At 43.5% G+C, this 21,983-nt stretch overlaps 1 protein-coding gene across 1 annotated transcript; it reads right to left on the minus strand.

Annotated features, from left to right (window-relative positions):
- Window positions 1-1,388: 1,388 nt before the first annotated feature.
- On the minus strand, window positions 1,389-12,625 carry LOC144833312 (keratin, type II cytoskeletal 4-like). The gene is made up of 9 exons (XM_078689156.1): window positions 11,916-12,625; window positions 10,999-11,216; window positions 10,299-10,359; window positions 7,847-7,942; window positions 6,051-6,215; window positions 4,487-4,612; window positions 3,464-3,684; window positions 2,512-2,546; window positions 1,389-2,410 (listed from the first exon to the last, which is right to left on the minus strand). Exons 1-9 carry the CDS (start codon window positions 12,519-12,521, stop codon window positions 2,061-2,063), a joined length of 1,878 nt encoding a protein of 625 aa, XP_078545282.1. The 5' UTR covers window positions 12,522-12,625; the 3' UTR covers window positions 1,389-2,060.
- Between the last annotated feature and the right edge of the window lie 9,358 nt (window positions 12,626-21,983).

The raw sequence follows: 21,983 nt of genomic DNA on the forward strand, positions 1-21,983 counted from the left end.
CTCCGCCTCTCCCCATCGTTCTGTCCTGTCTTACCACACAGTAACCCTCAGGAGTGGCTGCGCAAAAATCCGGGCCAGAAGCCGCGTCACCCCAGGTTTCGGTTATAAATAGGATGTCCAGCTCCTGACTCCAGATCAGATCTCTGATGTCTAAGCTGTGTTTCGGGAGGGAGCGAGCGTTGAGAAGAGCCAGACGAAAGTTAAGCTTGGGTCTGGAGAGGATATTAGGAACAGACGGAGTAGGGCGGGGGAGAGTGTATTTACAGCTAGGACATGGGGCGGGGGGACACATGAAGCAACTAGGCGGTGGCAAGGTCTGACAGTGCATATTAGTTTTAGAAGTATTGAGTTCTCGTAGCTGAGAAGCAGAGTATCGTACAGAGGTGGTGGGACTGTCAGTGAGAACAGGGCCAGGGGGAGTGGCCCTGGTCCCGGTCCAGGCCCGGACGGGCCCAGACAGGCTTGCCTCTGGCGCGCCTCTGGCGTGCCATCGGCGCGCCCGCTGCGCGGGCGAGGTGAGGGATCCATTTTATGGTGTCCGGGCCCCCAATCAGCCGAACACTAGAGCGCTGTCGTCGCCCACAACTAAGATGGCGGCCGCAGTAAATGCCAAAGGGGATCGGGGTCTATAAGGTTTGTAGAGCCCTAAATCGGCTCCTTAACAACCCGATATTCCCTGCAGGAAGCGCCCAGCAGGTAGGAGATACAGCGAGGGGGGATTGAGCAAATATCAATTTAGTTCGAGTGAGCGCAGATAAAAACAAAGAATGGTAGTTAAAAATAAACAGGAATAGCAAGTGGTCACAGTAATACAATTTTTTTTAAACTATCTAGTGCCCTGCTCCCTGCTCCCGCCTCAGGAGTCTCGATAATGTTGATTATTCTTTCACAACATTCGCTCGCGGAATGCACACGTATAGACAGTCTATACCTCATGGAGCTATTATACTATAACACAATGTAAATTCATAGTCCACACACTAGCTATACTTCGAAGATTCATTACTCTGTAATAGTATGCAATAACAGCGTAATGCACAGGCAAGTGCTACATTTCATAGGTTCATTATTTTGATTCTGTTCATGGTATCTCTCTGTTTTCCATATGCATGCAGGGAAAAATATTTGCCATGGTGGGAATGGTTTATTTTAAGACAGGAATATTTGTTTGGCCTGCAAGGGCTAGGACTGCATCTCACGGTTCATTCATCAAGAATTATTTTTTTTCCTTTGCTTTAAAATATTATTTGCGAATTCCATGACATTATTTTGTTTACTTTAATGACAGCTTGGCCTCAGAAGATGATTTCTGGGAACCCTTTTAACCCGTTTTCTGATATGTTCAAAGTACAACACAACTCGTTAGACAACAACTTGATAACACATAATTCTGTCGCATGTATAGTTTAATAGATTTATGCCATGTAGAGAAAACGACCCAAGAAGAAATCCAAACACAGACAGGGGTTTAGAGTCGGTAACAGGTATAACAATACAAGAGTTGGGGGTGTTATACAGTCCAAGCAATGGCAGACAGTGCATACAGAGTGGGTGCAGGTGGTGGTGTACAGTACAAATATGGCTTTGGCATACACTACACAACAGGTTAAACAACCTGTTCAATAGAACTGACATTGACACACCCTGGGTGACAAGATATGACGCTGAGGGCGTGAAGATGACCATCCTAGCATCGAGTGACATCTGCAGCGACATGAGAAGGAGATTCTGCAAAGGAGACCAAGGCCTGGCAGCATAAACCATATGTCTGTAAACTTTAGTTTTGCTCCAGGAGTCGAGTTCGCGTTTTCCTCTCCAGGGCAGGGTCTGTTAGATGCACTTTATAGTTCTGAATTGTACCGTTCAATCTGGTAGGCATGGAGCCAGGTTCTAAACATTGTATCACCTGGCAGCTGAAGCCGGTTTAAAATGGGAATTTAGAGGCGTGAGTTCTGAGTTTTCGGTCGGGAGGGAGGGAGAGAGAGGGTTGTATGTGGTGAGGCCATAAGACAGTGAGCACATTTCAATCAGTTGGAGAGCAGCCATTCCGCACTTTACATTTAATGTCTACTTTGCCTTGAAGTACTGTGTGTGGTTGTTTGGACAATTGCCACTCCAGAGCTGCCTCCGGCACCTCCACCTGCTCCACCAATACTTGCCCCACCTCCAGAGCCATATCCACTGCCACCGCCGAACGCAGCACTGCTGCCTCCCATACCATATCCTCCACCGCCTCCCGCACCAAACCCGCTGCCACCGCTGAACCCACCACTGCTGCCTCCCATACCATATCCTCCACCGCCTCCCGCACCAAACCCGCTGCCACTACCAAATCCACCGCCTCCTGCGGCAAATCCTCCACCTCCTCCTCCTCCTCCAGAGCTGTAACTTCCACCGCTGCTGACCACAGCTGCAAGAAAAAGCACATCAGAATTACATTTGAGCATTTCTGCAAACCTACAACAGAATTTACCAAATGAAGCACTGCTCCAGAACAGTCGAGATACTTACAGATGCTCACTGCATTCTGAATTTCTCCAGACATCCTGAAGGAGAAAGAAAACAACATTGGTGAGAACAGGAGGTTGAGCACACAGACCTTCAAGGAACATCTGTTTTCTTGTGTGTTTTTTGTTATATAATGTCCAGAGCCCACAGCTTAGAGCACAGTGAGGTGATTATTGATTGGATTAAGTGTCATTCAATTGTTGCTTTTGTTACAGGGACTGTTATACGCTTGAGATATGGCGCAGTAGGCTAAACCAACATCATAGGGTGCACCTACATCTGACAAAGGCCAGTAGATATCTCTTTGAGTTTCAATGTGAACGGTGCAGAATTTAGGCCTGAAGCACGAGAGTTACATCAGAGGTACATTTTAAAGAATAGGACATTTTGGGGCAGATTTACAAGCCCCGGCCTTGCGCCACTTTTGCATCACTTTTAACATGGGAAAAGTGACGCAAAAGTGGCGCAAGGGGCTTGTAAATCTGCCTTTACTGTTTATTCAGAGTCCTTTCTGCTATTCCCTTAAATACTGTCTTTACATACTTTGCTCCAATTTATTAATTGATATTTCATATGGTTGACCCAGATATTGTGCCCCCTCTGCCATGTCAGCCACTCACTGGTATTTATTTTGTAGTTCTCAGAAGTTTGCTTGAATTATACCAGTGGGAGGGATCCTCTGACCCCTTATTCAGGGAGTATTAGTGACTTATGCACATGTATGGAGATGCATTCTTCTTCGCGGTTCCTTGCTGTTAATCGTGTGCCTGCTTGAAAAACTCTGGGCGCTGACTATTGATCACATGCGAAAAGAACTAGCATAAAGCCGATCTGGTGCACATGTGTGGCTTTCGTATGTCACCTGACTTTAAACATGATTTCCGTAAGCAGAGCACTAGAAACATCTCAAAATACAATTAAATTGATCACTTCCACACTGTGACAGTTAACTCACCTGTGTTCTTCGCCCTCCAGCAGGGTCCTATAGGTTGCAATTTCAATGTCCAGGGCTAGCTTAACGCTCATCAGCTCCTGGTAATCCTTCAGCTGGCGCGCCATCTCCTCCTTGGCCTTCTGGAGTGCTTTCTCCAGCTCTGCCAACTTTGCCCTGGCATCCTTCAGGGCAAGCTCACCGCGGTCTTCAGCCTCAGCAATACTTTTCTGTAGATTGGCACACTGTAAGAAAGAAGAACATATTAGTTAGCTTACTTTGACTTTTCATGTAATTAAGTTGCTACCTCCTTCACCACTTATATCTGGTTAGTGTCATTCCTGGATACCAAGGATTCAGTACACGGTACAGTCGTTGTCTTCGCTTGAAAATCCTTCCTCTGTGAGGCATTCGGTGTATGATCAGCCAGGGCTGTGCACATCTGATATCCTCGTCTTACCTCCACTGGATGAACTTCACTGAATAATAGCTCTAAAACTCTTACCCGCGGATAAATAACACTACTGCTCTTAATCCGACATAATGGTAACTAGAAGAGCTCACTCTTGATAATTCAACCTTAATACATGCTTCTTTTCCCACCACTCAGGGGTCTTTGCTTATGAATATTCAATACTAATTTTATATACTTAATGGACTTCTTTCTAGTTGTTTATGGAGCTCAATCGTTTGACTGTCTCGTCTTTTGTTGCCATTCTATAGGTGTTAATGAAACAGTCAAGCTTGACCAGATACAACGATTGTGTTATCATAAAGATATTGACTTAAGATCTCAGAAGTGTTGCGGCCACTTGACAACCTCAATGAGACTATCCCAATGTATTTTTTACATTCAAGTAAGCCCTCTAGCACCTTTAAGGCCGGGGAACATGATTCCCTTCTTGAGATGTGTTCCAAAGGTTGTACAAGAAGAACCCTCCTGTGCTTGAGCATGCAGCACAATCTGTGCAGGGTGACGTCTTCTCCATGAATCATCTGTGGATCACTAAAAAAAGGTACATGTGATAATAGCTACGCAAGACGTACCTGTTTTTTCACACTCTCAATCTCTGACTTCAGCCTCTGTATTGCCCGGTTTAGCTCAGAAATCTCTTGTTTGCTGCTCTTCAGATGGTCCCCGTGCTGACCAGCGGTTGCCTGAAGCTGTTGAAACTGAAGGACATAAAAATGGAAAAAGAGTACTGATGTAAAAGCAGTTATTTTGTTTTTAAAAAAATCTAATTTTTCATTTTAATGTTCTCTGATATGGTTTCTTCAGCTCACAACCTATTTTGAAGCCTTCTTGGGCTTATGGAATAAGATGCAGCTCCAGAATACCCATGATCCTCTTCAAGCTCCGGCAGTATGGGCCTCTGAGACCTACATCTGGGTCATCACTGTGATATTTGCTTCTCTCCTTGAGGCTGGAAGCCTCCTATTTGCTGTCTGACTGGCCCTGGAAACTCAAATGCAAAGGGAGAGTCCGCTGAGTGTGACTGCTGTACTGAGTTGGAAGCTGGACACTTCTATCAAAAAAACATGTTGTGAATAATGTAGGCAATTTATCAAAACGTAGTAACAAATCATTGAAAGACTCAAGGCACTGATGATGTGTAAGGCATGGCATTGAACTGGGATTAAGAAGTAAAGAACGGCATTGAAGAATGGGAACAAGTGGAATGAACAAAGAATTGGTGTCTAAATGAAAGTCACAAGATAGTGTGCAGGCATCAGTTCCAAGGGCTTGGAATAGAACTCACGTTAAATGACAGAAGACAAGACTTTTAAGTGGCAGCACTGGAGGTAAAAAGATGATGAGCGTTTGAAAGGCTTGTCTCGTCTTTGAAAGGTGAAAGATAATATAACAGTTTTAAAACGTAAGGGAATTGAGAATTGGGAGATTTAGGGTGGCTAAGTATTGGAACAACAATCTTTGGAAGACATGGTCGCATACGTTTGTCACAATTAAGGGCAAAGCCCTGGAAAAGACAGTATAGTCAACCTTTGAGACTGCTCAGATATAAGATAGCATATAATGAATACACAGCAGTATATTGCCTTTAAAGAAATGCACTGAAAGGGATTTCAAGGCTCAGCATTTAATAATACATATTGATTTGCATAAGCAGAGTTTTGGGAGTTTTGGCCTTCAGGACCGTCAGACACATAACAACTGCAAACAGAAATGGAAGGCGCATTAGTATCGCCTATGGTTGGGGCTGGACCATTTGATATTGTTATCGTAAATGTATGAAATGCTGAGCAATCAGGAGAACAATGTTGTTCACACTAGAGGTAGGGCACTGAATCCTGCGAAAAAACGTTAAGTTCATGGATATAGTTTCTATTTATGGTCTTTTCTAAAGAAACCATTGGACAGCTGAGTGTTTTACATCTGTGAACCCTGAAATATCTCATTCCAGCATTTAAGACATATAAAACTTGGAAGATAGTCCACCTCCTTAAGTTCTGTTGCTCCATGTCATGTTATGTTGTCAATATTGTAAATTGGGGAATCAATACATTGTTTATGTGCAAGGCAGAAGGTGCTATCTTTCCCTAGATTCATTGATGCCCCATACCCCCTGGTTCCAGGTCGCGTGCCACATACCTTGTTTGCGTAGGCAGCCTCTGCTTCAGCTTGGCTCCTCCTGGCGATTTCTTCATACTGAGCTTTGGCACCAGAGATGAGACTTTCCAGATCCAGGGCTCGGTTATTGTCCATAGACAGTATGACCGACGTGTCCGACATCTGTCCTTGGAGCTCTGCAAGTTCCTGCAAGTCAAGTGGCACAGCACTGAGCAGATGTTATGCTACACCTTGATTCACCCCCTGCTGCTGTCCTTGCGACTGCTCATCCTGCACTCTCTGTTTTTCTTCTATCTAAGGCACAGACACTGCACCTTTTATGTTACTATGTCCCTTCTAGGCATTGAAGAGGTTTGTTGCACACACCCTTCATATTGTACAGGAATAAATGCCTCTTCCTTTTTGGGATTTAGCAGTGGTCAGGAACAATGATGCACACACACATGGATTTGATGCACCACAGACTTTTAGGACTACCAAGAGGCAAAGGGGAGAGATGAAAAAGTGCCACAGTATGTTTGCACATAAGTACACAAGGATTCAACAAAGGGCCATGCAACTGAGCCGAACGGTATATGAACATATCTTTTTTTCGGACCACTGATGGCTGTATGTCCATTTGCTCTCTTTGATTACAAACAATTGGTTCTATAGGAGATGGATGTCCTGCTACTGTCTTTGATGGATGAATCTAAGTCTTGTAGGTGCTCCACGTTCCCTTGCCCTCTTTCATTAGGGATTATCAGTGCTGCAAGAGCTAGAAGTTTATCTGTGCTTATTGACAATGTGTGATTCAGTCCTTAACAGGTGAATGTACCTTGTCTTGGTGATAAGGGAGTCTCAGCGCAGTAGGAGCTGGACAGGCCTCTCCCCTCTTTGATGTTGGGTACTCAGTTTTATAGCAATCTAATGTTCTGCTCTATCTTAAATTAGAGGCTCATTCTTACAGAGGGATGCTTGTCTTTCTCCCTGAATAGGGAGTGGTCAGTTATGTAGGAGTGAGATGCTCCTCTACCCTCTTGGATTAGAGGCTCTCAGTTATTTAGTGCCTGACGTTACATTGCTCAAATTGATTCGGAAGCGCTAATCTTTGTGGGAGATAAATTATCCTCTGCCCTATTTCCCTGGGTGCTTAGCACTAATGGGGTGGCATATCCCTGTGTTCTAGCTTTATTGGGTTTTAGCAGTGTAGGGGCAGGCATTTACTCCTCTCTCTCTCATTAAGTAAATGGATGTTTCTTTACCGTCTTGGATTAGGGAGGCTCACATTTTAAAGCAGTTGAGTATTTCACTGCCCCCATTGATTGGGTAGACATTCATATAGGACTTGAATGTTTCTTTGCCTCTTTGACTAGTGGATGTTCAGTTCCAGAGAGGCAGGCTGGTATCTTAAGAAATTATGCTAGAAAATGTAAGACTGTATGTTTTGCAATTAATCCCTAAAAGCAGCCATTTAAGACTATTTCCTCCGAAGAAGAGGGTGCTGATCAGAGGCGCAAATAAAGCCAAATTTCGGGGGGTGGGGCTAGTAAAAATTTCGGGGTGGGGGTGCTAATTCTTCCAGCAATAGGCAGAGTGGAGATTGCGGGATCTCTAAGAATGGGTGAAAAACAACAAAGCCTTGTTAACAAGTAAATGGTCTTTTAAAGACCTGTGAAGTACTCAGGTGTGTGCCCAGGAGTCTGCCTCAGCCTGGCCTGACACACACGACAGGGGGGGGGGAGGGACGGGGAAGGGGATGAAGCCCTTTGAGCCTTTGGGCATTGCGCCTCTAGTGTTGATAGTGAATTTCAGGGAGAAAGGGGCTGCATACTCACCATTTCGTATAGATTCCTGAGGAATTGGATCTCATCAGTCAGAGAATCCACTTTAGCCTCCAGTTCCACCTTCTTCATGTAGGCAGCGTCAACATCCTGAGAAACGAATCACAAGACGTTAACAGTGCATCAGATGGTGGATCCCTTCGATTGCATATTTGTGGCCTTTACAGGCTGCTAAAAAACGTCTTCAGCAACATCGAGAGGCTTTCCCTTTATGCACTTCGAGGATTTCAGCTCAAAGCTCTCTGCGCAGGCGACGTACTATATGCTGATCACGCTCAGGTGCTGTCTCATGCAACGATACTGACCGTGTGGTCCCCATATTTCTCTATGACCAGTGACTCATTATTTAGCCTCCCCTTTCCTCATTCTGTGAATTTTCACTTCTGTTTTTGGTTCCGGAGCCCCAGCTGTTGTGGAACCTCCATGGCTTTGAGCGCTGCTTTTCCCTTCTACGGTACCTGTTCTCCTCTCTACTGTCCTACATCCTGGACACTGCCCAGATCCTGCCCTCAAAGGAGGATAGGGGACACAGTGTTAGCTCACGGATACTGTACAAGAAGAACAAACATCCTGATCAGTAGTGCAGACCCTGTGTCTCTGGGACCCCTGCACATGACATCACAACACAACCTCATGACATGTGCATAGCAGTCCCTGTGCCTCTGGTACCCCTGCACATGACATCACAACACAACCTCATGACATGTACATAGCATCCCCTGTGCATCTGGGACCTCTTCACATGACATCACTTACAACCTCAGAACATGTGCATAGCAGCCCCTTTGTCTCTGGTACCCCTGCAAATCACATTGCAACACAACCAGCACAGGGCATATACATAGCAGCACCTGTGCCACTGGGACCCCTACACATGACACCACAACACAATCTCAGGACATGTGCATAGCAGCCCCTTTGCTACTGGGACCTCTGCACATGACATCACAACACAACCTCAGGACTGTGTGCATAGCTGCCCCTGTGCCTCTGGGACCCCTGCACCTGACATCACAACACAACCTCAGGACATGTCCATAGCAGCCCCTTTGTCTCTGGTACCCCTGCAAATCACATTGCAACACAACCAGCACAGGGCATATACATAGCAGCACCTGTGCCACTGGGACCCCTACACATGACACCACAACACAACCTCAGGACATGTACATAGCAGCCCCTGTGCCTCTGGGACCCCTCCCTGCACCTGACATCACAACACAATCTCAGGACATGTGCATAGCAGCCCCTTTGCTTCTGGGACCTCTGCACATGACATCACAACACAACCTCAGGACTGTGTGCATAGCTGCCCCTGTGCCTCTGGGACCCCTGCACCTGACATCACAACACAACCTCAGGACATGTCCATAGCATCCCCTTTGTCTCTGGTACCCCTGCAAATCACATTGCAACACAACCAGCACAGGGCATATACATAGCAGCACCTGTGCCACTGGGACCCCTACACATGACACCACAACACAACCTCAGGACATGTACATAGCAGCCCCTGTGCCTCTGGGACCCCTCCCTGCACATGACATCACAACACAACCTCAGGACATGTGCATAGCAGCCCCTTTGCCTCTGGGACCTCTGCACCTGACATCACAACACAACCTCAGGACATGTACATAGTATCCCATCTGCCTCTGGGACCCCTGCACATGACATCACAATACAACCTCAGGACTGTGTGCATAGCTGCCCCTGTGCCTCTGGGACCCCTGCACCTGACATCACAACACAACCTCAGGACATGTATATAGTAGAAGCCCTGGCGTAGGACTACGCTATGCTTGCGTACTTTGCGCAACTACGCGCTACGCAAATGGCACGTAGCACAGTGAAAAAACGCGTAGCTGGCCTTTTTTGCTTGTTCGTGGTCCTCAACGTCAAGTTGGCGACCGCGAACGAGCAAAATAATATCCCGGCAAGACTTTTCCCACGTTCGCGATCAGCAACATCAAGTTGCCGATCGCGAGCGTGGAAAATAACCCTCCCAGCGAGATTCTCAACGCGGGGAGGTCAGGTTTCTCATTGCGAGTGGTCGCGTATGCTCGCGACCGCTCGCGATGAGAAACTACCAGTCCAGGTTGAGAAAGCTGCCGCTCAAGGATAAATCTACTCGAGCGGCAGAAAACGACTGCTTGCACTGTGCAAGATGATGTTTGCACTGATTGCACACTGCGGACAAGCATCCGGCACTGTGCAATCAACAGCATTTTGCACAGTGTACTATGCAGTGCAGGTAGCTATGCGTAGCTTGTGTAGTGCGAAGTGCACTTCGCGTAGCTACGCGTTGCACTTCCACGCGAATTACCCCCAGGGTTAGATAGCAGCCCCTGTGCCTCTGGGACCCCTCCCTGTACGTGACATCACAACACAATCTCAGGACATGTACATAGCAGCCCCTGTTGCTATTGTTTCTCAGACCACTGACCTTCTTCAGCACCACAAACTCGTTCTCTGCCGCTGTGCGCTTGTTGATCTCATCTTCGTATCTGTTGGAGTAAGATACGGATTAAGGGTGGATACGTCATGGCAGATTCGCAGCAGAGTTATTAATTGTAGGTCTCAGCCAAAACGCAAGACTCCTTGGGCCTCATTTATGAAAGCCTTGCGCCACCGGTGCGTCACTTTTTCCCATGTTAAAAGTGACGCACCGGCTGCGCAAGGTCTTCATAAATAAGGCCCCTTGTGTTTACCTTTACTGCCGCAGTTCATTTACTAGACCCCGATCATGCGCACAATCCCAAACCTGACACCTGTTACTTACTGACTGTATGAATCTGATTACAAAACAACTACACCCTGACTGCATTAGATACAACATCTTACTTGTTTGTTGAATCTTAAATATAAGTTCACAACATATCTGCACACCTGATTCTTAACGAGAACCGGGTCGCACTGTACAAGCCATTCCCTGCTTGCTGTCTTTCCAGGGCACCGCGACCAGAAGCCCTTGTGTGTGCTTTTCTGCTGCAAGCCTGAACTTGGCGCTTGACGGTGATTTCAGCTAGAGGCACATCCGGAATTCCCAGGAGAGATCCCTATACCGCTCTCTCCCTAGGTCTCCACCCTCGGCCTATCGCGCAGGCGCGCAGCCCCCCTCCTCCTCCAGACAGCCCCTCACATACTTCTTCTTGTAGTCCTCCACATGGTCCTGCATGCCCCGCAGCTCGTTATCCAGGCGGGATTTGTCACTGACCATCTTTTCCAGCTGCCTCCTCAGGGTATTAATGTACGCCTCGAAGAGGGGCTCAATGGTGTTCCTTTTGGTCCCAGTTTGGCCATGTTCCTGCAAAAATTTCCACTTGGTCTCGAGCACCTGGTTCTGTTGCTCCAGGAATCGGACCTAAAAGTCATAAGAGAAACGCCAGCTAAGTCTCTGTAGTAGATGCTTCCCTTGGCCTTAATGTGCTCTCATTTAATCTTTTTCGCTACCTGTTTTAACTCATATTGGGAGCACTTTGGCATGTGGGGAGTTTCTCCCATACAAACCACACTCGTTTGCAAGTCAATGTGTGACCTTTACATCGAGCGACTTATGTCAGTCATGAAGCCTTTTAACTCTTCGAATGACATCATCGAAACAGCAGCCTACACAGACAGGGCAGGACCTATGAGCTTGTGAGTGGCAACAGGTCAGAAAATATTGTGACTGAACAGTTTATTGAAACCCTCATTGCGTACAGACTCACACCTTAGGCTGTTTATGAGGACCTTACATCCCAGAATCGACTCACAAGAACTTGTTCAGTAAGCAACTACCAAGCACATCTTCTGAAAATGAAGAATTTATAAATCGAGGGAGAGCTTTCAATATCAAAAGTCTTTTAACAGTTTCAACGTTTTGTATCACTGATAGTAATGTTAGTCCTGGTGACTGCAAATGCATTAGCATTTGTAATGCTATATGTAAAAATAAAGAAAACAATACATCTGTACAGCCTCTACCATCTAGAAAGAGCCTATTTCATTATTGTACATGATAGTGAATCACAAATTAAAAGATGTCTCTATAAAAAGGAAGAAAAATAGGTTCTTGGCTTACCTTGTCAATGAATGAAGCAAATTTGTTATTGAGCGACTTGATTTGCTCCCTTTCCTCGCTTCGCACCTTGGAGATGTTAGGGTCAATGTCCACATTCATTGGTGTCAGGAGGCTCTGGTTAATGGTCACTTGTTGGATTCCACCAGGAGGGCAAACTGGGAAAGCAGGAGCAGCACCTCCAAAACCTCCTCCACTGCCGAAACCACCTCCACCTCCAGCACCAAAACCTCCACCGCTGCCTAAACCACCTCCACCTCCAGCACCAAATCCACCACCGCCACCGCCACCTCCACTGCCATAGCTCCCAGCTCCTCCAGTGAAACCACCCCCACCCCGAACACTGCCTGTGCTGATGGAAATTCTTTTAGTGCCCCCTAGGTTATAGAGGCTTCGGCTGCCAAAACCACTTGCACCACCAGCTCCACCGCCACCACCAACACTAGTACGCCCATAACCACCACCACTGCCTCCTCTTTGGGATACAGAAGAAGAGCTAAAGCTCACTCTTCCTCCTGCGCCTCCTCCTCCTCCTCCTCCAACTGAGGCAGCACTGAAACCCTTGCCTCTTCCTCCAGACTGAGAGAATGAATATTGGGAGTAACTCATGGTGACTTCCTGAAAGAGTAGCAGAAGCAAGGAATGATCAGAAAAGTCACAGTGCGCGAGAGACCCGAAAGGAAAGGAGACAGTGTCCCTTTGAATTTAAGAGATGCTGTCGCCTTTTATATGTTTTGGCAGGTAGGCTGGGCCACAGTCAGCTAAACAAGTCAATTTACTCATCAACAGGGGCTTGGCACATTTGGCAGGCCTGGCAGCAACCATTCCTTCACAACCTGTTTAATGGAGTGCTAAATGAACTACGCCTATCGCAGAGTTCGAGATTTAATAAAAGGGATTTGCTTCCAGGCTTCGGCATTGTGAAATACTCTGATCTACTATTCCTGCAGGGAGCGGGGTTCAGTTAAAGTATGCAAGAAAATGTAGAACTCTGGGCGACTGTTTTACTTATCGTTTTTATCAGCTGCGTCTGATGCAAGATGCATCTACACCCGAAGGGACAGTTTTATCAAGTTTTTTTCCCCAGCAACATAAGTAGTTAAATCTCTCTGCTTCAGAAAACCACAGTCCACATCGGTTTCGTCAGCGGCTTCTAAGTAGCTGCCAAAGATGCCCTTGATTGATGTTTCAGAGAAATCTCCTTGAACAAGCATCACTTTTCAACTCAAAAGAAAGATTGGCAAAGGACCGTGACTTTCACATTGTCTGGTGTAGAAACGGTTCTTAAACTGGGGATTGTATTGTTCGTAATTTGACGAGGATGGGTTGTCGCTGTACCCGATCAGGTTGTTTGATCACCGGTATCACTATTTGTGTTCCTGTGGAACAAACTACCTTGTGACCTGGATGACTTGTAGCAGAGGAATATGACTCCTGGCAAATTTGCAAAAAGTCACTTTATGAGCTATTACTATTGAGGATGCTGTCATGAACTAAGGTGTACTGCTAATATATGGAGAATTTGAGTAATAAAGTATAAGTTGAATGCTTTTGTGGCTATGTTTTTTTTTTACTACCTAATAGCGTTTTTGAATCTGAAATATGACTCCTGGTGTGTTCTTAATTTCATCGTCACTGTAGTGGGGCTTCATCTAGCCCCAAACAATCGCACAGCTGAGTGTGCCAATTGCAAAATTATTTACTTATTTGTTCAATGTTAATCCAATTTATTCCATAATCTTTCAACCTTATTAACCTTATCCTCCAACTTTCGTCACGGGTCCAAACGCTGAGTGTATGTGCAATTTCCAAATTTTTACCATTCAAACCATGTCAATCCAGACTTTATGAATGAACAGAACTGAGGCATCAATTCAAATCAGGCAGCGTTTATTCATAAAATACCCAATGCATTTCGGGCTCAACGCCCTTCTTCGGGGGTTACTGTAAATAAATAACAAATAGCCACAATCACAAATTGTTTTTTCAACTTCAGTGTCACATTTCTTAATGCCAACCAACTCTTTATACAAATTGCACGATGTCGAAAACATTTATATCCAGACAATCGCTTTACATTACACATCGATATATGCCAAAGAAACCTGTATGTCAGACAGCCTAACTAATATTCCCCTCCCTGGATTATACCTGGATCTTAGTCATATTCCCATCCTTCAAAAAGGTAAACCACCCTTAGTCCTACTCCTTACGTGCAAATTTCTCACTACACCTTTCTTTTATTACTGCGCCCTGACGCTAAATCACTCGTATTCCCCTTCAAAAACATTTCCTATTGCCCATCCCTCTCTGAATCACCCTTTCTCGAATCGTGAGGCGTGTATAAACTACGGTCACTCATCTCTCGCGTTTACTTCTGTTCATGTGAACCGTCATTATTTGACAACGTTATTTCACGCTCTTCCCGCCCCTCCATATTCGGTGACTTTCCAACACCCTCTACCCACACAGTGCGCCCAATTTATCACATACCTGCTCTTAATTTCCCCACATCTCTAGAAACTGCGGGGCATATTACCAACGTTAAGCGATATTTATCGCTAACGATGCTTAGCAACGAATTTTTTAACGCTAAGCATCGTCAGAAATTATCGCAGATAAACCTTGCTATCATCAAGGTTTATCGCAAATGCGATAAAAAAACGGTCGCAATGCATGAATATCGCTGAAAAGTCAGCGATATTCATGCATTACCGAGCTAATGCTCTTAGCCATGTTATCCACCTCCCATTGGATAACATGGCTAAGAACTGCTCAGGGCAGGTGTTAGTTTTTGGAGATATTCGCGCTTAGCGCGAATATCTCCAAAAGTTGGTAATAGGAGATAGCGATGTTAGCGACTGTTCCAGTCGCTAACATCTTGGCACGCCCACTTTGCATGTCATTAGTGATAAATATCACTGACATGCAAAGTGGGGCCCTAGATGGTCGCTACCTCCTAGCGACAGCTAGGTAATAGGGAGATATTTTATCTCCGCTTTCTTGGCTTTTAAAGCCAAAAAAGCGGAGATAAACCCCCTTGATAATATGCCCCTGCGTCTTGGAATCTTAACGTTCTGTTCTGTTTGGTATTTGTACAGTGCCGTGGGTGGCCAACAACTGGTTATTTGGTACTCTGGATGCGATTATACTATGCATGCAAGGATCATTTCATTTATAACTTTATTTTCGATCACTAAGATCATAAAAGTACATACTTCAAAAATAAATAGTACATATTTATAAATGTCCAACAATCGAATAGATGACAATGGAATATTGTAAATACAGTTTTATAAAAACACAGTTATGAAAATATGAAGGATCATAGATTCATACAATGTGGGTCAGTAATATACAAAATATTAGGCTTCTTGGCAATTTCTTATACATTGCTTATTTTGTGTAAGCAACAAATCACAGCTTTTGTTTACGATAAAGTGAGCAGTGCCGTGCCAATATCACTAACTTTAGGGACCATATCGTAGCAAAACTTAAGGCTTCCAGAAATGTTAGGATTATTAAAAACAAATTCAAACTGTATTGTTCATTCCAGAACATGATAAAAAGTTAAAAACATATGCAACACAATCATACATATTACAATATTATTTAGCTAATTCCTACATTTGCGGCTAAGCAGGGGCATCTCTATCCTCTTGCCGCTCTGAATTAACTTTTGTGTTGAATCACATGGGCACAAAGCACATACTCAACTGCCCACCAACAGTTGACCCTTGATCTCCAGACAATTAGGGGCAGATTTACAAGCCCAATGCACCACTTTTGCGTCATTTTTCCCATTTTAAAAGTGACGCAAAAGTGGCGCAAGGGCCTTGTAAATCTGCCCCTTAGTACGCCTTAACCGTAGTGGCATTAAGTATTTTGCCAAACCAAACACAAATACTCTGTTTGTGCAAAGATCATAGATTTTGGCTTTGAGGCCCGACTCTCTTAACCCCTGATACGCAACATGAATTTCAAGCATCTACCCTGTGTTTGACTTAGTAGAAACAGGAACATTTGGGTACTGTCTGGAAGTATGCCTGAGTGGAACAGGTTCATTCCTGTCATGGACTCATTGGCTTAAACCAGATCCTAATAAGAAGACCGTCTCGTATTCCTCTTACCACCGTTGGGTGCACAAACATTGCTATGTGAATAAGGCAGGTGCCCGCTGTTGCACACACCCTTGTACATCAAGTTATTATGTTCTAACTTTAAGACTCCCTTGTTACAGGAAGCAATTTACACTTTCTCTGAATTTCCAGTGCAATCAGAAGTGCTGTGTCCAATGTCATTAAGATTCAGACGCATACCTGAAATTCAAGGTTCCCAAGCTAACCTGCTGACATATTGTGTATGACTAAAATTGCTGTTTAGCAGTTTCACCCAGACTCCACTCCAGAAGCAGGGATAAACACTTACGTGGGATATATTTGGGAGGATTGCTACAGTGGCGGACTGTAATTCCAGCAAGGGGGAGGGGGTTGGCCACACACGCACACTCACTCACACCCATGCATTTACACATGTGCAGACTTACACCCTACATCCACAAGCACATAAACACGCACACATGTACATACACACTCATTCACAGCACAAACTTACAAATACACATACATTCATACAACTATACATGCATCCATCAAACATTTTTAAAATACAACTTAGCGGGCCTGAGCAGTGATCTCGGGGGTTGGGAAGAAAGCCTGGGTGGCTCCTATTGGGATTTTTGCCTCCTCTCATTAGCTGACCTTGTGGGTCAGCCAATGAGAGGATACAGCAGTCCCTTACTGGTCAAAGAGTGGGATGGAGTCAGTGAGACTGCCAACCCCACCCTATTCTGTGACAAGCATCACTGAGGGGCACTCAGCCCAGGGCTCATCAGGGCCTAAAACTGAAGCTCTCAGGTCTGAGGCTGTCAGTGACGCTGCTCCTCGTCATGAGGGGGAGACCTCCAAGTCCTTTGCTGGGCTCAGGAGGTTGAACCCACAGGGTTGTGACATCTGCAGGTCACCGAGGTTCATCTCAGGCAGCTCAACCCCTGCACATTTAGCACAAGTACACTGCCTGGCTGCCTGACCTGGACATCAACAGTGTCTGTCAGGCTGACCTCTGCTCAGCCTGACCGACATTCTTCACATTTGTAAAAAGGTGGTGGGCCGGGGCCCTTCCTCCCTAAGAGATGGGCCACCTATGGTTTGCTGTCATTTCACCATAGCCATCAGGTTGTGAAAATAGCAATGTAGAATGTGACTGTACATGATTCTTGACCATATAGACAGCCACCTTATGTTTTTTTAAACAATCTTCATTGTAATGTTAGCATGCCAAACTTGCTAATAAATCTGGAAATGTCTGGATGCATGTTTATTATTAATGATCAGGGGCTTTTATGCACAAAGGAGGCTTGTCCTTTTACTGTACAATCCGAGTGTGGAGTGTTTATCCTGATATCCTAGCACATGTACAAAACCTTCGCTAAGCAAAGGAGGTGTGCTCAGCAAGGCATCGACAGGCAACCACTTCAATGGTTCAAAGGTGACTTTTGCCAGAGAAGGTCTTCCAAGGACAGCTGACATCTGTGCCTGCTTTGAGTAACATAATGCACTAGCACTGCACCCCTGCTGTGTCACAAAGCTACTGTGAAAGGTGCATTGTGAAAGGGGTATTGGGGGAGCCTGCTGTTGTGTTGGGGTCTACATGGTTGTTAATTAAGGGTGGGTGGAAATTGCGTAATCGCGTTACGAAAATCTCTGCGAAACGGTACAAAATCACTGCGGACACGCTGAAATTCCGTGAACACGTGGAATTGCTTGTTCGCGATGCTTTTTTCCTGTTCACAATTGCTGTTTGCATGCTCGGGGAGAAATATCTTGCGTACACGCATTTTGAGAACGCGAACAAGCAAAAGATTTCGCGGAGTCGCAGAACGCAAAACTTTGGGCAGTTTCGCTTTCTCCGCAGAACGCAAAATTTCCCAACTTCCACAAATTCCGCAAGCGGAATGGAATTAACTAATGTTAATTCACCAAGATGGTGGGAGTTGCGGAAATGACAGCAAATCCTTGGACTTTCTCTAGTTTCATAGGGTTGAACCATTGTTCTACTTAAATAAATCTTGAGGTTATCAGTAATAAGAGCAGTGCCATTGGGACTATTGTGAAGTCTTCCTAATGATACAAGTTGAGCGATTCTCAGTGATTAAGATCAGCTGTTCTTAACCTGTGGTCTACAGACCACTGGGGCATCAGCAGAAAATATTCAGAGGGTCTGCAGAAACAGAAGACCTTTAATATTTTCTGTCACTAGACTAAAGCACTTTTATCTAAATAATGTATGTGTTTCCTCAGTGATATTTTCTTTAACAGCAGTACTTGAAGTTTACAGTATTGCCTGGTTAATGTATCTGATATATGTATTATTAGAATTAGTACAAATATGTTAAAAAAAATAATCATAAGTATTTTAAAAAACTTTTTAGTCAGAAGCTGTGGGCATGGGTGACTGCACACGGGGACTGTTCACCTTCCAACCTAAACCAGCAATCGGCTTCTGGCTGAAAACACTTTTGACTTGATTATTATTTTTTTGAAAATCATATACGTCTGCACACTTAGAGAGCCTGTGTTTAAATCCCTCTAGATGGACCAAAAAGCCCTTCCAGGGTGCACTTCTGCTTTAACAGGGGCAGGCAATTATAGACTCCATGCACCTACACTTATTTTATTAAAGAATCTATTACATAATATCGACAGACAGAATATCTACATACAAAAATATCGACACAAAAATATCGAAATCAAAAATATCTAAGTTATATCTACATAATGGTAAGTACAAAAATATCAAAAAAATAATATCGTTGTACAAAAATATCGAAATTAAAAAAATTGTTTTTTTAAATTTATTAATAATAATTTAACATTAATTTAAAAATACATATAATTTTACAAATGTTAAATAAAAACATTAAAACATATTTAAAAAATTATAACTAATACCTATACATTTAAAATAATTTTAAAATTCTACATATCCATTTATAAATATACTTACTCCACATATGACAACAGTAGAAAAAGCGTTGGATAGCGTAAGGGTTTAAATGACTATTCCCACTGCAGAGGATGCAACAGTAGGGAAAGCGTTGGATAGCGTAGGGGTAAAAATTACTATTCCCACTCTAGAGGGTGCAACAGTAGGGAAAGCGTTGGATAGCGTAGGGGTAAAAATTACTATTCCCACTCCAGAGAGTGCAACAGTAGGGAAAGCGTTGGATAGCGTAGGGGTTTAAATTACTATTCCCACTCCAGAGGGTGCAACAGTAGGGAAAGCGTTGGATAGCGTAGGGATTTAAATTACTATTCCCACTCCAGAGGGTGCAACAGTAGGGAAAGCGTTGGATAGCGTAGGGGTTTAAATTACTATTCCCACTCCAGAGAGTGCAACAGTAGGGAAAGCGTTGGATAGCGTAGGGGTAAAAATTACTATTCCCACTCTAGAGGGTGCAACTGAAGGGAAAGCGTTGGATAGCGTAGGGGTAAAAATTACTATTCCCACTCCAGAGAGTGCAACAGTAGGGAAAGAGTTGGATAGCGTAGGGGTTTAAATTACTATTCCCACTCCAGAGGGTGCAACAATAGGGAAAGCGTTGGATAGCGTAGGGATTTAAATTACTATTCCCACTCCAGAGGGTGCAACAGTAGGGAAAGCGTTGGATAGCGTAGGGGTTTAAATTACTATTCCCACTCCAGAGAGTGCAACAGTAGGGAAAGCGTTGGATAACATAGGGGTTTAAATTACTATTCCCACTGCAGACGGTGCAACAGTAGGGAAAGCGTTGGATATCATAGGGGTAAAAATTACTATTCCCACTCCAGAGGGTGCAACAGTAGGGAAAGCGTTGGATAGCATAGGGGTTTAAATGACTATTCCCATTCCAGAGAGTGCAACAGTAGGGACAGCGTTGGATAGCGTAGGGGTTTAAATTACTATTCCCACTCCAGAGGGTGCAACAGTAGGGAAAGCGTTGGATAGTGTAGGGGTAAAAATTACTATTCCCACTCCAGAGAGTGCAACAGCAGGGAAAGCGTTGGATAGCGTAGGGGTAAAAATGACTATTCCCACTCCAGAGGGTGCAACAGTAGGGAAAGGGTTGGATAGCGTAGGGGTAAAATTGCTATTCCCACTCCAGAGAGTGCAACAGTAGGGAAAACGTTGGATAGCGTAGGGGTTTAAATTACTATTCCCACTCCAGAGGGTGCAATAGTAGGGAAAGCGTTGGATAGCGTAGGGGTAAAAATTACTATTCCCACTCCAGAGGGTGCAACAATAGGGAAAGCGTTGGATAGCGTAGGGGTCAAAATTACTATTCCCACTCCAGAGGGTGCAACAGTAGGGAAAGGGTTGGATAGCGTAGGGGTCAAAATTACTATTCCCACTCCAGAGGGTGCAACAGTAGGGAAAGCGTTGGATAGCGTAGGGGTAAAAATTACTATTCCCACTCCAGAGGGTGCAACAGTAGGGAAAGCGTGGATAGCGTAGGGCTAGAAATTACTATTCCCACTCAAGAGGGTGCAACAGTAGGGAAAGCGTTGGATAGCGTAGGGGTAAAAATTACTATTCCCACTCCAGAGGGTGCAACATTAGGGAAAGCTTTGGATAGCGTAGGGGTAAATGTTACTATTCCCACTCCAGAGGGTGCAAAAGTAGGGAAAGCGTCGGATAGCGTAGGGGTTAAAATTACTATTCCCACTCCAGAGGGTGCAACAGTAGGGAAAGCGTTGGATAGCGTAGGGGTAAAAATTACTATTCCCACTCCAGAGGGTGCAACAGTAGGGAAAGCGTTGGTTAGTGTAGGGGTAAAAATTACTATTCCCACTCGAGAGGGTGCAAAAGTAGGGAAAGTGTTGGATTGCGAAGAGTTTAAATTACTTCCCACACTACTCCCCCTGTAACACACAACACACTAAACATAATAAAAAAACACAATTAATAAAAGTTTCAATGAATCAATTAATAACAATAAATATTATTAAATTAATGGAAGTATAAATGAACTAATTAACACTTATTAATTACCAATTAATTAACAATAAATACCAATAAATAAATACAATCTCTTTAATTAATTACATGTAATTATATAACACCCTACTCCCCTATAAACACAACCCACTACACATAAATAAATGATATCATTTAATCACTTAATAATTATTAATTACCAATTAATTATTAATTAACAATATAAAAAAATATAAATTACAAATATTAACACATTAACTCTAATTAATTTAATTTACTACTTAATATTATTTAATTACAAATTAATTATTAATTAACAATAACACTAAATTAAATATATTAGCAAAATAAAAGTAATTAATGTAAATAACTAATTATTATTATTAATTAATTAACAAATAATTATTATTTAACAATAACAATAAATTAAATATCTTAGCACATTAAATCTAATTAATTTAATTAACTAATTAATATTAATTAAATACCAATTAATTATTAATTAACAATAACACTAAATTAAATATATTAGCACATTAAATCTAATTAATGTAATTAACTAATTACTCTTAATTATGACCAATTAATTATTAATTAAAAATATTTTAAAAATATATTAATTAATTAATTATTATTAAATTACTTCCCACCCTATTCCCCTATAAACCCACAACCCGCTCTAATACTAAAACGCAAACTGTTAACAAAATTACTAATTTTTAAACATTCATTTCTAAACATATTTAGCAAACATATAAACAACATAATAAAATACATAACACTAAACAACAAAATTTCGATATTACTAACATGCATACCTTAATATCGATATTCTGTCTATCGATATTATGGCACATCGATATACTATACCATCGATATTAAAACATCGATAATATTGTATATCGATATTTTAATTTCGATATTTTGTCTGACTACCTTTATTAAAAAAGGTGGCCTGCCTGTACTTTTAAGTAGATCTAAAATAATTCCACAGGCAGAGTACCACTTCCCAGTATGTAGCATGCACTCCGGGAT

This window comes from Lissotriton helveticus, chromosome 1_1 (assembly GCF_964261635.1).
Source record: "Lissotriton helveticus chromosome 1_1, aLisHel1.1, whole genome shotgun sequence".
NCBI lineage: Eukaryota > Metazoa > Chordata > Amphibia > Caudata > Salamandridae > Lissotriton > Lissotriton helveticus.